This window comes from Sinocyclocheilus rhinocerous, unplaced genomic scaffold, assembly GCF_001515625.1.
Source record: "Sinocyclocheilus rhinocerous isolate Xijiao unplaced genomic scaffold, SAMN03320098_v1.1 scaffold1648, whole genome shotgun sequence".
Lineage (NCBI taxonomy): Eukaryota > Metazoa > Chordata > Actinopteri > Cypriniformes > Cyprinidae > Sinocyclocheilus > Sinocyclocheilus rhinocerous.
The window spans coordinates 46,297-61,603 of record NW_015647958.1 but is presented as its reverse complement, the minus strand read 5'-3'; the positions used below and the strand labels follow the sequence as shown (position 1 = coordinate 61,603).

General features: G+C 36.6%; 1 protein-coding gene across 1 annotated transcript in view; it reads left to right on the top strand.

The window, feature by feature from the left end:
* The first annotated feature begins 96 nt into the window (after positions 1-96).
* The window catches only part of LOC107709431 (WD repeat-containing protein 19-like), a 21,389-nt gene continuing 6,178 nt past the window's right edge, over positions 97-15,307 (top strand). The window contains 30 exon segments of the mRNA XM_016513905.1: positions 97-102; positions 519-604; positions 704-769; positions 955-1,080; positions 1,199-1,314; positions 1,570-1,587; positions 1,590-1,684; positions 1,780-1,829; positions 1,831-1,858; positions 2,451-2,563; positions 2,925-3,098; positions 4,376-4,446; positions 4,531-4,703; positions 4,936-5,050; positions 6,031-6,137; positions 6,227-6,349; positions 7,690-7,839; positions 8,181-8,328; positions 8,733-8,940; positions 9,154-9,313; positions 11,199-11,309; positions 11,418-11,527; positions 11,698-11,755; positions 11,988-12,134; positions 12,258-12,340; positions 12,458-12,541; positions 12,978-13,124; positions 14,086-14,210; positions 14,444-14,553; positions 14,784-14,861. Coding sequence (XP_016369391.1) covers positions 97-102; positions 519-604; positions 704-769; positions 955-1,080; positions 1,199-1,314; positions 1,570-1,587; positions 1,590-1,684; positions 1,780-1,829; positions 1,831-1,858; positions 2,451-2,563; positions 2,925-3,098; positions 4,376-4,446; positions 4,531-4,703; positions 4,936-5,050; positions 6,031-6,137; positions 6,227-6,349; positions 7,690-7,839; positions 8,181-8,328; positions 8,733-8,940; positions 9,154-9,313; positions 11,199-11,309; positions 11,418-11,527; positions 11,698-11,755; positions 11,988-12,134; positions 12,258-12,340; positions 12,458-12,541; positions 12,978-13,124; positions 14,086-14,210; positions 14,444-14,553; positions 14,784-14,861 — 3,186 coding nt within the window.

Sequence of the window (15,307 nt, the reverse complement as noted above, 5' to 3'; positions counted from 1 at the left end):
AAATGTAAGCCCATAGCTGACTGGCTGTTGCTAAGAGAGATCCAGACGCGTCGGAGTGAAGCACCCTGGGAAGTGTAACGTTTTCGACGTACAAAAATGAAGGCACATATGTTTTACATATATAAACTATTTAATGTCCAATTGTATTTAAAATGGAATGTCGCTGTTTGAAGTGCACATGTGCTTTTCTCAAAGTCAAAGATGAATATTAGTTAGCATGCTTTTAGGAGCATCAATAGCGTTAGCATGATGGCTAGTTAGCTCAACAGCAGTTCACGTCTTTTAGCAGAGAAAATAAATGCGAGTAAATAAAAATGTATAAACTGCGAAATATTAACTTCGTCATATTTGCGTGTCTCCTAATAAACAAAATGTTGACCTAAAGGGCTGGACTGTTTTTACTTTATCCTTTTTCATAGTGACGTTATGTCGTTTTGTGGTCATTTTATCCTGAAATTGTATGACTTCAATTTATCAGCGAACTGTATTGATTTGAAAGTAGTTTTGTCTCTTTTCAGCGTGTTTTCACGCTGTCAGAAAAGTCCTGGTCTGGATCATGTTTGCAATACATGAAAACAGTAGGAAACTATCTTGCCGTTGCAGGGTGAGTACCTGCACTTTCTTAGTTTAGCCATTAAGTGTACATCTTTTTAGGCAACGCTTGAGTTAAAAGTTATGTATGCCATATTTTATTGAGCCACAGCCTTGACAATTTTGTAAAAATCTTTGATAGGCATGGACAGAAGGTTAATGAGTTGAATCTCCCTGGGTAAGTGAGCATTCATGCATGTTCTGTCTATCTGAGACTATAATTGAGAGAGAAAGATTTTATGTGATTTTGTTTTTGCATAACTAAAGAGTAATAATATTGCAGGACCGACATTCTCTTTCTGTTATTGCTCATACTTTCATGTTTTTTTTATTTTTTATTATTATTTATTTATTTACATGCAGGATTTGCCTATCTCTTGACTGGGATAAAGATGGTGATATTGTGGCTGTGATTGCTGAAAAGTCCAGTTCCATTTACTTGTGGGATGCAAATATTAACACAATCTCACAGCTGGACAGTGGCATGAGGTGAGTGATGTGATGAGAGAATGTGTTATTGAGAATAATAAAGTCCTTGAATTGGATTGTTTTTTAAATGTCTTTGGGTTGCTGTTTTCTTTTTATTTATTTTTTTTGGTTGATTCAGAGATCAGATGTCCTTTCTGCTCTGGTCTAAAACTGGACCACTATTGGCTGTTGGCACATCTAAAGGAAACCTGCTCATCTACAACCAGCAAACGTCACGCAAGATTCCTGTTCTGGGTAAAATTAAGCAATAAAAAAAAAAACCCACACACACAGGATTTGCTCTATAGAATAAACTCAAATGCTGGGGGTTTGGTAATCCTCACAAAATATACTTTTCTCTTTTATTTATTTATATACTTTTCTCTTTAATTTCCTCTTTATTCTATTATATATTCTGGGTTAAATTCAATAATTGAAAAAAAAAAAATAATAATAATATTAATAAAATTCTGTGTGAATAGTTTCCACATCATACGTGTGTACATGTAGGTAAGCACACAAAGAAGATCACTGTGGCTGTTGGAGCTCTCAGAACCTCCTGGCGTTGGGCAGTGAAGACCGCAGCATAACAATCAGCAACCATGAGGGAGACACCATTCGACAGGTACATGAGGGTCTCTCAGAACAAGATCCTTTAATATTGTATATGTTGTTTGCATAATTAGACATGCTGTTTACCACTCCTTTTCTCTCCTTCAGACCTCTGTGAGAGCAGATCTTGCAGATGTTCAGTTCTCAGTGATGAAAACATGAGCGATCATCTCCAGGAGAAAGCACTGTATGTTAACATGCTCATTTTACTTCATTTTTACACTGAACTTACTTATAGGTAGAGGTCAACGTAAGAGTAAAATCTTATATTCCAATAATATTTTTACATTGTTACATCAGCAGTTTTACAGCACAGTCGTATATTAGTAAACTATAAAATATAAAAAATATATACATTATCATTATTGTTTATTGCATAAACAATCAGAATATGGGATTATGCAGTGAATTACTTTTGTCTTTTTATTTTGAACTTTATAGATGCAAATAAAAATACAATTTCAAAACAAATTAATTCTGAGTCTGGCATCACTGTATAAACTAACGTTGTTAAACAGTTCCAATTTGTAATTCTGAAAGGATTAGCTGCATTTGAAGCCTTCGTGAAACCTGTGACTACACATCAGTTGAATTTTGTTTTCAACCAGCTAGTTTCTGCATTGTTTGCCAACCACAACCATCTCACCTCGGCTTCATGTTGTGCTTAAATGCATCCCTTGATAACAGCTTGGGCCACTTACTCCAGCTCTGCTTTTTCACATTGTTTCATGAGAATGCAAATATATATACAGGATGACTAAATGATCTTTAACTTGCAGGTTAGTGTGGCTTTAGGAAAGAAGACCCTGTTTCTGTTTAATCTAAATTACCCCGATAACCCTATAGAACTAGCCTTTCAGCAGCGTTACGGCAACATCATCTCCTACCGCTGGTACAAACACACACACTTTCTCACACACGCACAGAGATGTACTTAAATGTGTTAGTAACAGTTTTAACATGCATGTTAAAACTGCATGCAGGTGGTTAAAGAGCTCTGCTCTTTAAACATTGTGCGTAAACAAGCTGTTTAACCACAGTTTGAAGGACTGTTCCTTCAGTGAACTGTCAACTTTAAGTTTGGATAAAAAGGATGTGATAAATAAACTTCTTGGTTGCCATGTAATTTTAGCTAATAATAATAATAATATGTTATATTTAGAATGTACATTTCTTATACTGAAGTTATAACACTTAAAAATCATTTTAGTGTGTTTTTCATATACTGCACATATTTTCCTTTCTCTCTCTAGGTATGGGGATGGCTATATCATGATTGGATTTTCACATGGCTACTTTGTAGTCATTTCCACACATATCCGTGAAATTGGCCAAGAGTTGTTTCAAGCCCACAATCATAAAGACAGCCTGACCAGCATCGCCATCTCACAGTCTCTAAACAAGGCTGCGTCCTGTGGGGACAACTGGTAAGTGTTTATTAGTATGCATGTGTCATTACAATAGATGTTTGCACAACTGCCATATGCCACATTTCCCGGTGGGCAGATTGACTTGTTGGCCAGTTGTCAAAACCAATTTACATGTACAGTGCCATAAGGCTGGGCGGTATATCGAGTTTGTATGGGATATCAATATATTTTTTGTAAGCGGTATGGAAGAAGGCAATAATGATTATATCGACATACAGTCATTTGATTCAAGCGCAAAAATAGAGGTAGACACACAGTGAGCTGCTGCAGGGAAAGTGCATAATCTAATTTGTCTTAAACATGCGACATGCTTTATATTAAGGGCTTTAAAATAACTTGTAAGGTATAGTTAACACTGTAGTTTAAAGCGTTGCCCCATCAGATGCTCTGACAGATACTGTACATGTGCTGACAGATAGGCTACTTGCACTGTTTAATGTGTTTAAGATGTGGTGTTTTCCTCAGTGCATTTCACAGGTATAGTCTCAATTTGTAAATGTTAGAAAGTCATGGAAATATTTGCATTTTGCTGTCAGGATAAGCTTTGTTCAACTTCACAGACTTCAGTGAACAAGTGCCGCCGCCATGCGCATGTGCGCCAAACAGACAGAGCACAATAATTCAGACTGAAATATACATTTCGCTAAAATATTTGTAGTTGGACAATAAATGTGCCACGTGTATTTTTATGATAGCACTAACTGTAATGTGACTGTAATGGGGTAATCTAAACAGCCTAATATACAAAGTCTGTTTTATTTTTTTTCCATTTATTTTAATTTTTAGTTTAGCAAATTTAACTTCTGCTTTAAAAAAAACATTATTTTTTGTTTTAAATGGTAATGTTACAATGTTAGAATGTAATGTGATTTTAACCCTAAACATACAGTCATATATTCCATAGCGCACATGGTTACATTCCACTCGTTTTCATAGCCTTAAATATGAATATTGTTTCATTGGACAATAACAAATACAGTTTTTTATTATTATTATTTTAATCCAAATAGAAAAAAACAACAACATAGAAAATACTGAGATACTGTATATTGCAATTCAGCCAAATAAATACAGAGAAATGTTGGCCATGAAGCATAGCCCTACAAAGTCATTACATATTGATTTAAAGGATTAAAAGCTATATATGATCCTCAGGCCTGCTTGTTACACTTACAACTCGCCTTCAGCTCTCAGACACACATTCTACCTTTTTCTCTGCCAATCATGACAGTTTTATCCACCACTCATTGAAAATCTTTATATCTCCCTGTCAGTATTAAGATACATGACTTGACTGATCTGAAGGAAATGTATGCTATAGTCACTCTGGATGAGGAGACCAAAGGTATAAAATATTTTTTGATGCATATTGATGCACTGTATTTGTGTGAAAAGCATTAGTTCTTAGTTCTGTATGTGTGTTTCTCAGGCCTTGATCAGATGTGTTGGACTGATGATGGGCAGTTGTTAGTTGTATCTTCTCAGCAGGGCACTTTGCATGTCTTCCTCACCAAGCTGCCAATATTGGGAGACAGCAGTGGCACTAGAATCGCCTTTCTTACATCCCTGTTGGAGGTTACGGTCGCCAACCAGGTGGAAGGGGTAAGGAGCTGACACAGTACACTTTGAAAAAACAAACCATATCAGGAGGTTCTTTTAAGCTGGATCATTATGCAAACGTTTAGCAACCGGCCAGAACACACTAGAAATCATGTAGCGAGACCTTCAGAAAGACTCCCTCCCTGAACACCTTTCTATTGTTTGTGTGTTTTTACCAGGATGTTTTTCATAGAAATTGTAATAATATAATTTGATGTATTTTCTCTCTCCCAAGGAATCCCCCATTGCTGTTGCAGTGGAGGTGGAGCCTAGTTTCATAGCTGTGGGACCATATCATGTTGCTGTGGGCATGAATAACAGAGCGTGGTTTTATGCATTAGGAGACAGTGGTAAGTGGAAAAACAATATGAATTCATGTTAGTGGAAAAAAGGAATATTCTGACTTGTAGTATTGACTTTCTGTACTTAAAGGGAAAGTTTACCCAAAAATGAAAACTCTGTCATCATTTACTCCCCCTTAAGTAGTTCCAGACCCATAAGACTTTGGTTAATCTTCAAAGTAATCTTCAAATTAAGATTTTTTTTTATAAAACCAGAAAGGTTTCTGTCCCTTAATTGAAAGTCCAGGTAACCAATCTTAGAAGGTCCAAAAACGTTATAAAGGTGTCATAAGATGAAGCCATGTGAATCGAGTGGTTTAATCCAATTTTTGTAAAGAGATATGATTGCTTCATATGATGAACAGATTTTATTTAGCCATTTATTTACATTTAAAAAACAATTGACACATACATATAGCACTCCACGTACAGTAAATCCGGAAGCTCAAGCATGTGTGCTTGATGCACAAGAACCAATGAGGTTTGTTCTAGCATTTGACAAGATGTTTACCACATGTGATGCCCTCTATGTATGTGTAGTGTGTATATTTATTCTGTATATATAAAGACATACACATACAGCATATATTTTGAAAATATTTACTAATTAAAAACTATTTACGTGTATATATTTATATTCATATAAATTATATATTTAATATATAAACGTAACATCTTTTTCTTAAATATATACATGCATGTATATATACATAATAAATATACACTACACACACATATATTATGTAAACAAAAACTTATTTTGGATGCGATTAATCGTTTGACTGCACTAGTTTATATGTGAATAAAAAACTTTATTACTTTATATTTTGATTTCTTGGACTTTCAATGGAAGGACAGAAAGCTGTCAGGTTTAAAAAACCTGAAAGGCTCATGGGTATTTGGAACATCATGATATAAATGAGTAAATGATAACAGAATGTTCATTTTTGGGTGAACTAACTATTTAAGTGTGCATGTGTATGTTTTAGGTGTGGAGCGTGTAAAAGACACTGAGTATTTAGGAACAGTGGCCAGTATGTCTCTGAACTGTGACTATGCTGCTGCCTTGTTTGAGGGGAAGATCCAGCTACACGTGGTAAGAATCTAATCATGTGTAAAAAAAAATATGACTGTCAGCTTTTTCTACTTTTTGTTTTAATTTGTGTGTGTGTTTTTACATGAAAGATTGATGGAGATGAGCAGGTTGTTCAGGAGGACAGACAGACGAAACTGTTTCCAGAATCCGATCAGAAATACCGCATCCTCAGTCATGCTCTCACCTCTGAGTTTCTGTATTATGGGACGGACGTGAGTATTTCATCTATGCATCTTTTTTCTCTTGTCTTATTTTATTAAATGGATAGTTATGGTCCTGGATGCTGATTGGTTTGTGGTAAAATATACTTTATAAAACACATGCATCATCACTTATTCCTTACTGTACACAGTATACAAAAACTAGTACATTAAATGAGGAATACAGTATGTCCAAACATGCAGCATTCATAAAACATTAGATGAAAGATACCCAGATGGCCTTCTGGTGAGATTCAGATTCTGCGCATCTAATGGACACTTTATTTTGCGATGAGGCCACAGGAGCCATCAAATTCATTAACTGGCGAAGAACAGCGACACAGCTTTACATCATAGTTCACATGACAATTCCAGCATAGTGGATAGTATTAGTTTTAAATGATTAATATATTAAAACAATCTAACTTAATTTAAATACAATGCTAAAAAAGTGCAGTCAAGATGTAAACTGAAATCACACAGTATTTCTTGTTCCCCCTCAATAACTATAGTTTTTTGAAGAACCTACAGTTCCACTCCCAGGTTTCTATTAATAATATATTAAAGTTCTGTTATTTATATATGGTGTACATGGTGTAGAGTATATCTTCTAGCAAATGATGCTTATTAAAATAAAATTTTAATAAAAGTTTGTCATTTCATTGTTTTATAAAAGCAATAAGGTATTAAAGGGTTAGTTCACCCAAAAATGAAAATTCTGTCATTAATTACTCACCCTCATGTCGTTTCAAACCCGTAAGACCTTCGTTCATCTTCGGAACACAAATTAAGATATTTTTGATGGAATCTGAGAGCCAGATCGAATCACAACAACGTAGGAAACAGATCCGGCGTGACAGAACAGCATACGTTGTGTACGTCCAGCTGATACTCTCCAAAACGGCGCTACAGGGTGATGCGGAGGAGACAAATTGTTGAATAAAGTCGTTATTTTTTTTGCTTTTGCGCACAAAAAGTATTCTCGTAGCTTCGTTAAATGACGGTTGAACCCCTGATGTCACATGACATGGATTATTTTACAGATCTCCTTGCTACGTTTCTGGACTTGGGAACATTTCAGTTGTATTGCTGTCTATGCAGGGTCAGACAGCTCTCAGATTCCATCAAAAATATCTTAAATTGTGTTCCGAAGATGAACGAAGGTATTACGGGTTTGAAATGACATGAGGGTGAGTAATTAATGACAAAATTTTCATTTTTGGGTGAACTAACCCTTTAAAGTGTGAGTAATGTGAGCCTTTTAGTGTGACTGTTCATGATATAACATGGCATTATGTACCTTATTACCTAAATTTGTATCATTCTTTGTGTTTTTCTCTTTCTTTCTATAGACTGGCTTGATTCACTGTTTTTATTTTGAAGACTGGCAGAGTGTTAATGAGTATCGCCACACAGTGGGTGTACGCAAAGTCTTTCCAGACCCCAATGGAACACGTCTCATTTTTATTGATGAAAAAAGTGACGGCTTCCTATACTGTCCGGTATACACAAACAAACACATTTCCGTGATTGTTCACCAAGCGATGACTTACCCTCACGTTGTTCCAAACATGTGTGACTTTAATTTTCAGATATTTTGACCAATGTTGGTAACCAAACAGTTTTGGTGACCAGTTTTGGATTTCCATTAAAAAATAAAAAATAAAAATTTTGTATTCCACAGAAGAAAGTAAGTCATTCAGGTTTGGAACAACATGAGGGTAAGTAAATGATGGCAATTTTTTTTTACTTTTGGGTGGACTATCTTTTTAACATTGACATTTGACATTGCTGAGAGACTCGTGTCAAACTTTAAACTAAGTGAAGTCTGTATTTCCTACAGGTGAACGATTCAGTGTTTGAGATCCCAGACTTCTCTCCTGCTATTAAAGGGGTATTGTGGGAAAACTGGATCAGCAATAAGGTTGTGTTTGTGGCGTATGAGGAGGACAAAGTCTACACATATGCCTTCCACAAAGACACCATACAGGGTAAAACTAATATCTTTTAGACATTCTTCTAATGGTTTTAAGGAAAGCATGGACAGTGCGTTGGAGAGATAAACCTCAAATTGTCAAACTATGAGAATATCAACAGTACAGTAATGTCATGTGTGTGAAAATGTGTTTATTGCAAGAAACAGTGAATCACATGCTAGAAAGTTCACATACACAGCCAGCAGAAAATCAGTTCAAAGTTGTGATGCTTATATGTGATGTTTTGTTTAGTTTAGTACAGTGGAAGAATGCAGATGCTCCAGAACTTTTTTTTAAAGATATTCACCTTTGTTTAAAAATTACATTCCTAATCATCAATGCCCTGTGCTAGACGTTTTGTTTTATTTAGGCAATGAAACTGTTTATTTGTGCTATTTTATGTGTGTGTTTTTCTCTAGGCTCTAAAGTGATTCTAGTTGGTGCCACTAAGTTGCCATTTTCTCATAAGCCTTTGCTGTTGCATAATGGGGAGCTGACATGTCAGACCCAGAATGGGAAGATTAATAGTGTGGTTTTGAACACACATTCATTCCTCAACAACCCACACAGTGACACCAGAAAAGACAAACACCAGTCGTTACTGCAACAGGCCATTATGCTGAAAAGGTATTTTCATGCTACATTAGTTTGATTTGGTTGTTTATTATGCATGCTTAACTAAATTAAGCCAAATAATACAAACCTAAATGCTTCTAAAAGCATGGTTGTTGGATGCATAATGTATCAATGATCACAACCGATTTCACTTGCTCGATGATCACAGCACTTCAGATTTCTTCAGCAACATTGATTACAGTATGCTTGTGTGTGTGTGTGCAGGTTTTCTGATTCGTGGAATATCTGTAAAGCTCTGTACAGAACTGAGGCATGGAGTGAGCTGGGAAGGGCATGTCTGCATCACATGGAGGTGGAACTGGCCATCAGAGTATACCGCATGATGGGAAACGTCGGCATGGTCATGTCCCTAGAGGATATCAAGGTGTGACCACATGTATAAAATGGAAATTCACCATACTAAATGCATGTTACTGATCTTATTGTGAGTAATTCATCCATGCATATGTTTCATTAAAAAAATGTATCTTGTAATTTTTATTCAAATTGTTATGAAACAACAGACTTCTCTGCAGTTATTTTGTCAGCATAAACCCTGCCCCTTTTTTATAATCAACTGCAAGCTTGCATTAAGATCTGCCTCCATCCAATTGACAACCAATTAATTATTTTTTGATAAATCATTTTACTTAGATATGTCACAATGTGAAAAAAACCCGATGCTACTTTGCGACTTTTAAGGCATCATATTTACACTTATTTACTGATTCAAAGCCTCAAAAGCTGGGCATTTCATTACATTGCCTCCTAAATTAAAACCATTGCATGTATCTCTTACAGAGAAAGTAATGGCATAATGCATCACAGCAACCTATGTGAAAAAAATCCATCATTGTGGACAATGCAAAAAAATGTTGATTATAAATATTTTTAAAAATGATAACACGAATACGATACATTAAAAAAGTAATTTAGTCTTGGCAAGTATTGATAATTTTTTTACATAATGAAATAAAATGCATATATTTAGTAAAAAATGTAATTAATTGTGTGCGCTATGTCTATTGTAGGTATTAATTATTGTGTTACCTGTATTGAAATCATTGTCGAGTCTTCTAGGTGTTCCATATAAGGAGCACTTTTATATGATGCAGAATAATGTTCTAATGGAATCAATTATAAGAATCTCAGTTAGGATTCTTCTATAGAAGGCAGCAGTGTATGAACATTTTTTTTTTCTTCACATTTTCATTTTGGGTAAACTTCTATAGTGGTGAACAGAAACAGCAGCAAATATAAGTTGTTGTTTTTTCCCCCCTGTTTGCTCCAGTACAAAAGACGAAATCCATGATAGCTTTTCTATGACTTTCCATAAGAGAAAAATAATATAGAGAGATTGATTACATTGGTCAGAAGAAGAAAGATGTCAAATTTGCCATTACACCTTCAGCCAATGTATTAGAAACACTCACATGGCAGCTTTAATTCGTTTTCTGTAATTTAATGCCCAGGTAATGTAACAAAATATAGTGTTAGAAAAAAAAATACAATGTCGGTAACTGTGGAAACATGCTATCAGTCTGAGAAAAGACTCCATTCAGGTAGTAAGCAGCTAACTAAGTTTTGAAGCAAAGCCGTTTTTGTCTGTAATTTAAGAAAACAGAACTCTTTAACACAATGAAGTGCTTTTCCTTAACTGTGTTTGTAGGGAATAGAAGATCAGAATTTGCTGGCTGGTCATTTGACCATGTTCTGCAATGACTACAACAGAGCCCAGGACTTGTATCTGACTTCTTCGTATCCTATGGCAGCGCTGGAGGTAAAATAGACACACACACACACATTCATGAAAGTTTACATGTATGCATCTATACTTCCCAAGTCACTTTGACTACTGTAACAGTTGAGCTATCATATGTGTAGATGAGAAGGGAACTACAGCTTTGGGACAGTGCGTTACAGCTGGCTAAAAGACTGGACCCTGATGAGATCCCATTTATTTCTAAGATTCAAAGCTGTTCCAAAAGCTGTGCATCTGCCCCCTAAAATCAAAGCATCGCATGTATCTCTCACGGAGAAAGTAATGCTCACACGGCAGCATTAATTAGTTTGCTGTAAGTTAATGCCAAGGTGATATAGTGTGTATGTCAATAACTGTGGAAACATGACATCAGTCTGAGAAAAGGGTCCATTTAGGTAGTAAGCAGCGAAGCATCAAGTTTTGGAACAGAGCAATTTTGTGTCTGGGGAACAAGAGAAGTTTAAAATGTTTAATGCAATGAAGTGTTTTTCTTCAACTGTGTCTGTAGGGAATTGAAGATCAAAATTTGCTGGCTGGTCATTTGGCCATGTTCTGCAATGACTACAACCGAGCCCAGGACTTGTATCTGACTTCTTCTTATCCTATGGCAGCTTTGGAGGTAAAATAGACATGTGCACACACGCATGAAAATTCACATGTGTGCATCTTAGTATATACTTCCCAAGTTACTTTTATTACTGTAGCAGTTGAGCTGTTGTGTGTGTAGATGAGAAGGGACCTGCAGCACTGGGACAGTGCGTTACAGCTGGCTAAAAGACTGGACCCTGATGAGATCCCATTTATTTCTAAAGAATATGCCATACAGCTGGAATTTGTGTAAGTCAGCTACATTACGTGAGTTAATTACACCTGTTTTGGAGACATTACATGCTTATGCACAGTTTACTGTATCTGATCGTAAGTGACATGGACTTGTTTTCTGTGCTGGATGTGTCTGACTGTGTTATCGCTGAAGATGTAATGTCATATGTTGTGTTGCCCTCTAGTGGAGATTATACGAATGCACTGGCTCACTATGAGAAAGGCATAACCGGAAACAACAAGGTGAGTGTCTGCACGTTTGTAAAATGATGATCAGCAACTTTAAAGGGAATTCTCATCCAAAAATGAAAATTAAATGAAAAGGTTATTATGATGGTATCAGCAGTTTCAGGGGAGGCTGGCATCTGATTCCACCAGAGAGGGTGAAAGTGTTGTGCCTCATTGTGATGGAACAAGGCATCGCTCATTCAGTGACTGGTGCTAGCGGGAGATCCTGATGTGTGTGTGTTTGTAGTTCCAGGATCATGATGAGAGCTGTCTGGCAGGAGTGGCTCGTATGTCTATTCGTATGAGTGACATTCGTAGAGGAGCTAACCAGGCCATCAAACACCCCAGCAGAGCTCTGAAGAAAGACTGTGGAGCCATTCTGGAAAGCATGAAGGTGTGTGTGTGTGTGTTTGTTTGTTTATGTGTGTTTATTGACATACAAATCACTTTCATTTACCTCTGTTAGTAGTTTGCTGTGATTCAGAATTTCTTGTTGGCTGAATGGTTTTGTGTGCAGCAATATTCTGAAGCGGCTCAGCTGTATGAGAAAGGCCAGTACTATGACAAAGCTGCCTCCGTCTACATACGCTGCAAAAACTGGTAATACAACTTCACAACAGTAATTAACAGTGTACATCACAAATTTGAGTGTTGTGCAGTAGAAGCAAATTTGTGATTTGTAGCTAATTTGTAACTAATGTTGATGTCTAAACACAGGGCAAAAGTGGGTGAGCTCCTGCCCCATGTGACTTCCCCAAAGATTCACCTGCAGTATGCTAAGGCAAAGGAGGTGGATGGCAAGTATGTACCAAATGCAATAGAGTCCCTTTAAGAAAACACACTCCAACAAAGTGAGGACTTAAATATAAAGGTCGCTTGTTCATACTATTTTTAATTATTGTTTCCATAATTGAATTACTATTTCCATAAGTTCCTTTATTTTTTAAAAAATATAATTTAGCACAGTGTGTTGCACAAAGAAAAAAATATTTTCAGCAAACAAATTGTCGGATTAACTGAAAATCTGGTTTGTGATTTATAGCGTATTTTTTCATCTCCGTTTAATAAGTAGTCTTTTTCTCTCCAAATAGAATTTTTAAATTCTGAAAGTTGACAGTGTTTATCGAGGAAAATGCGTCTCCTTGTGTTATGAACACTATTGTAAAACCACGTTCAAGAAACACTTAGTCCAACATTCCCCGAATTGCCACTTTACAAATTTTGTGTATCCGTGTAGATATAAAGAGGCAGCAATGGCCTATGAAAGTGCACGAGACTGGGACAGTGTAATTCGAATCCTACTGGGGCATCTTAACAACCCTGAGGAGGCTGTACGCATCGTACGAGAAACTCAGTCCATTGAAGGAGCCAAAGTGGTGGCCAGGTGAGTAAAGAGAGAAACACCAATAATCTGTGTGCCAAGAAAACTTAATTCTAACATTTCTCTTTTTTTTTTTTTGCCAACCAGCAAAAATGGTTTTTCCAGATTATTAGGGTTAAAGGGGTCATCGGATGGTCATTTCCACAAGTTGATATGATTCTTTAGGGTCTTAATGAAAAGTCTATAACATACTTTGGTTAAAATTTCTCAATGGTAGTGTAAAACAACACCCTTTTTTACCCTGTCAAAAACAGCTCTGCACACAGCAAGACATTTTAATGCATGTTTCTAATATTCCAATGCTAATGAGCTCTGCTCTCCCCGCCCCTCTGAGCATTTAGCCGCGGAACTTGCTAACTAGCACGTTATTTAGGAAAGCGATTTGCAAAGATTCATAAAAGAACCTTATACTCACTTCTTCTGGAGGTGAGGCTGGATCACGAATGATTCGTGCGAACATAAACGCATTTAGGTAGATCCGGGGCACATTCCCTTCAAAAACAAATGTAATCCACTGCGTCTTCAGCGGCTTAGATGTCGGGAGTAAATGACGACTGCTATGTTCATTATTACATCCAACAACAAAACACCTCAATCGCTTAGGAGATATTCTTGTCTACTCCTGCTCCGGCGTCGAAACAATGGCGGACTGATGACAGCTCTTTAGACCGCAGGTCTAAAGTAAAACGCTAGTGTCAATCAACAATCGTGGGAGGGGCCTGGGTCTGTGTGATGTGATGAACGGCTTGATATGAGAAAGGGGATATTATTTCTAGGGATTAAAAAAAACACTGAGTGGATTTTTATCATTATAGGGTGGATGTGTACAAACACTGCCAACGCACTTTTATGTTCAAACAACATGTAAAAGTGAATTTTGCATCTGATGACCCCTTTAAGCACCTATCCTTAATTCAAGTTCTTGATGTTCTGTTAGTGTGATAAATGTTCGGTGTCTGCACAGGTTTTTCCTGCGTTTGAGTGATTACGGCTCAGCGATCCAGTTCCTGGTTTTGTCGCGTTGCAGTGATGAAGCTTTTCAGCTCGCCCAGCAGCATGGGCAGATGGAGGTCTACGCTAACATCATCGGTGATCTCTCTGATCATCTCACACTTGGGTCATTCCTACTATGCAGAGTGTATTTCTGAAAATATAGTAAACCCTGTTATAAGAATACTTCCTTCAATTACTGCACAACCATTTCAGTGCTGCATATAGGAATGACCTACTTCATTTAACTACACAGCACCATTTACAAGACTTATTCAAAATTCAATTTGAGTTTTTTTTTATTTTTTATCATGCTGTATGCATGTGTTCAGGTTCAGAGGCTACAATAGAGGACTATCAGAGCATAGCGCTGTATTTTGAGGGGGAGAAGAATCATCTTCAGGCTGGGAAGTTCTTTCAGAAGTGTGGACAGTACAGCAGGGTACGAGAACTGTGTGTGCTGTTTGTGTAAATTCTTTTCTCTCTTTCCTTCCCTTCCCATGCCTGAGTGCACTTCCTCTTGACTTTTAAGCTCTCACTTTTCATCACACTTGGTTGCTCTTCCCTCTTTGCTCATTATCTCCAAAGGGATTCTTTACTCAACTGACTGTGCTAATTACATCAGTCATTAAATGCTTATTAATGTATTTGTATCTGTCTGTCCACACACAGGCGCTGAAGCACTTTTTGAAATGTCCTAGCTCTGATGACAGTTTGGCCATAGAGATGGCCATTGAGTACAGCCGGGGAGCTACTATTTCACTCTTTACTACACTACAATTCACATAATTTATCAGAAAGGGAGATGCACAATGATTATACTGTATATGTTTTTCAAAATCAGCCGGTTGATATTGGAAGGGATCTTTCAAACGATTGGGATATTTTAGCTCAAAATATGTCAGTATTCTCTTTAAATGTTCCACTTGAAGACCACAATTCACAATTCAAATCAAGACTGTGAGATGTAGAAAAAATAATAATATTATAACCCAGAAATCAGTCATATCGCCAGATCCCTTCTGATTCCTATCTCTAAATAATGGTTTTAAAAGACCAGAAATAAACTTCTGCATACATACTAGAAAACATACTGCACATTGTAATGTTGCTTGATGCCTGAATTCACTTGTACCATTTTCCTTTCTTTTTATTTTTAGGGCCCAAGCCTCTAAGGCGCAGGGGCCTATTGATTT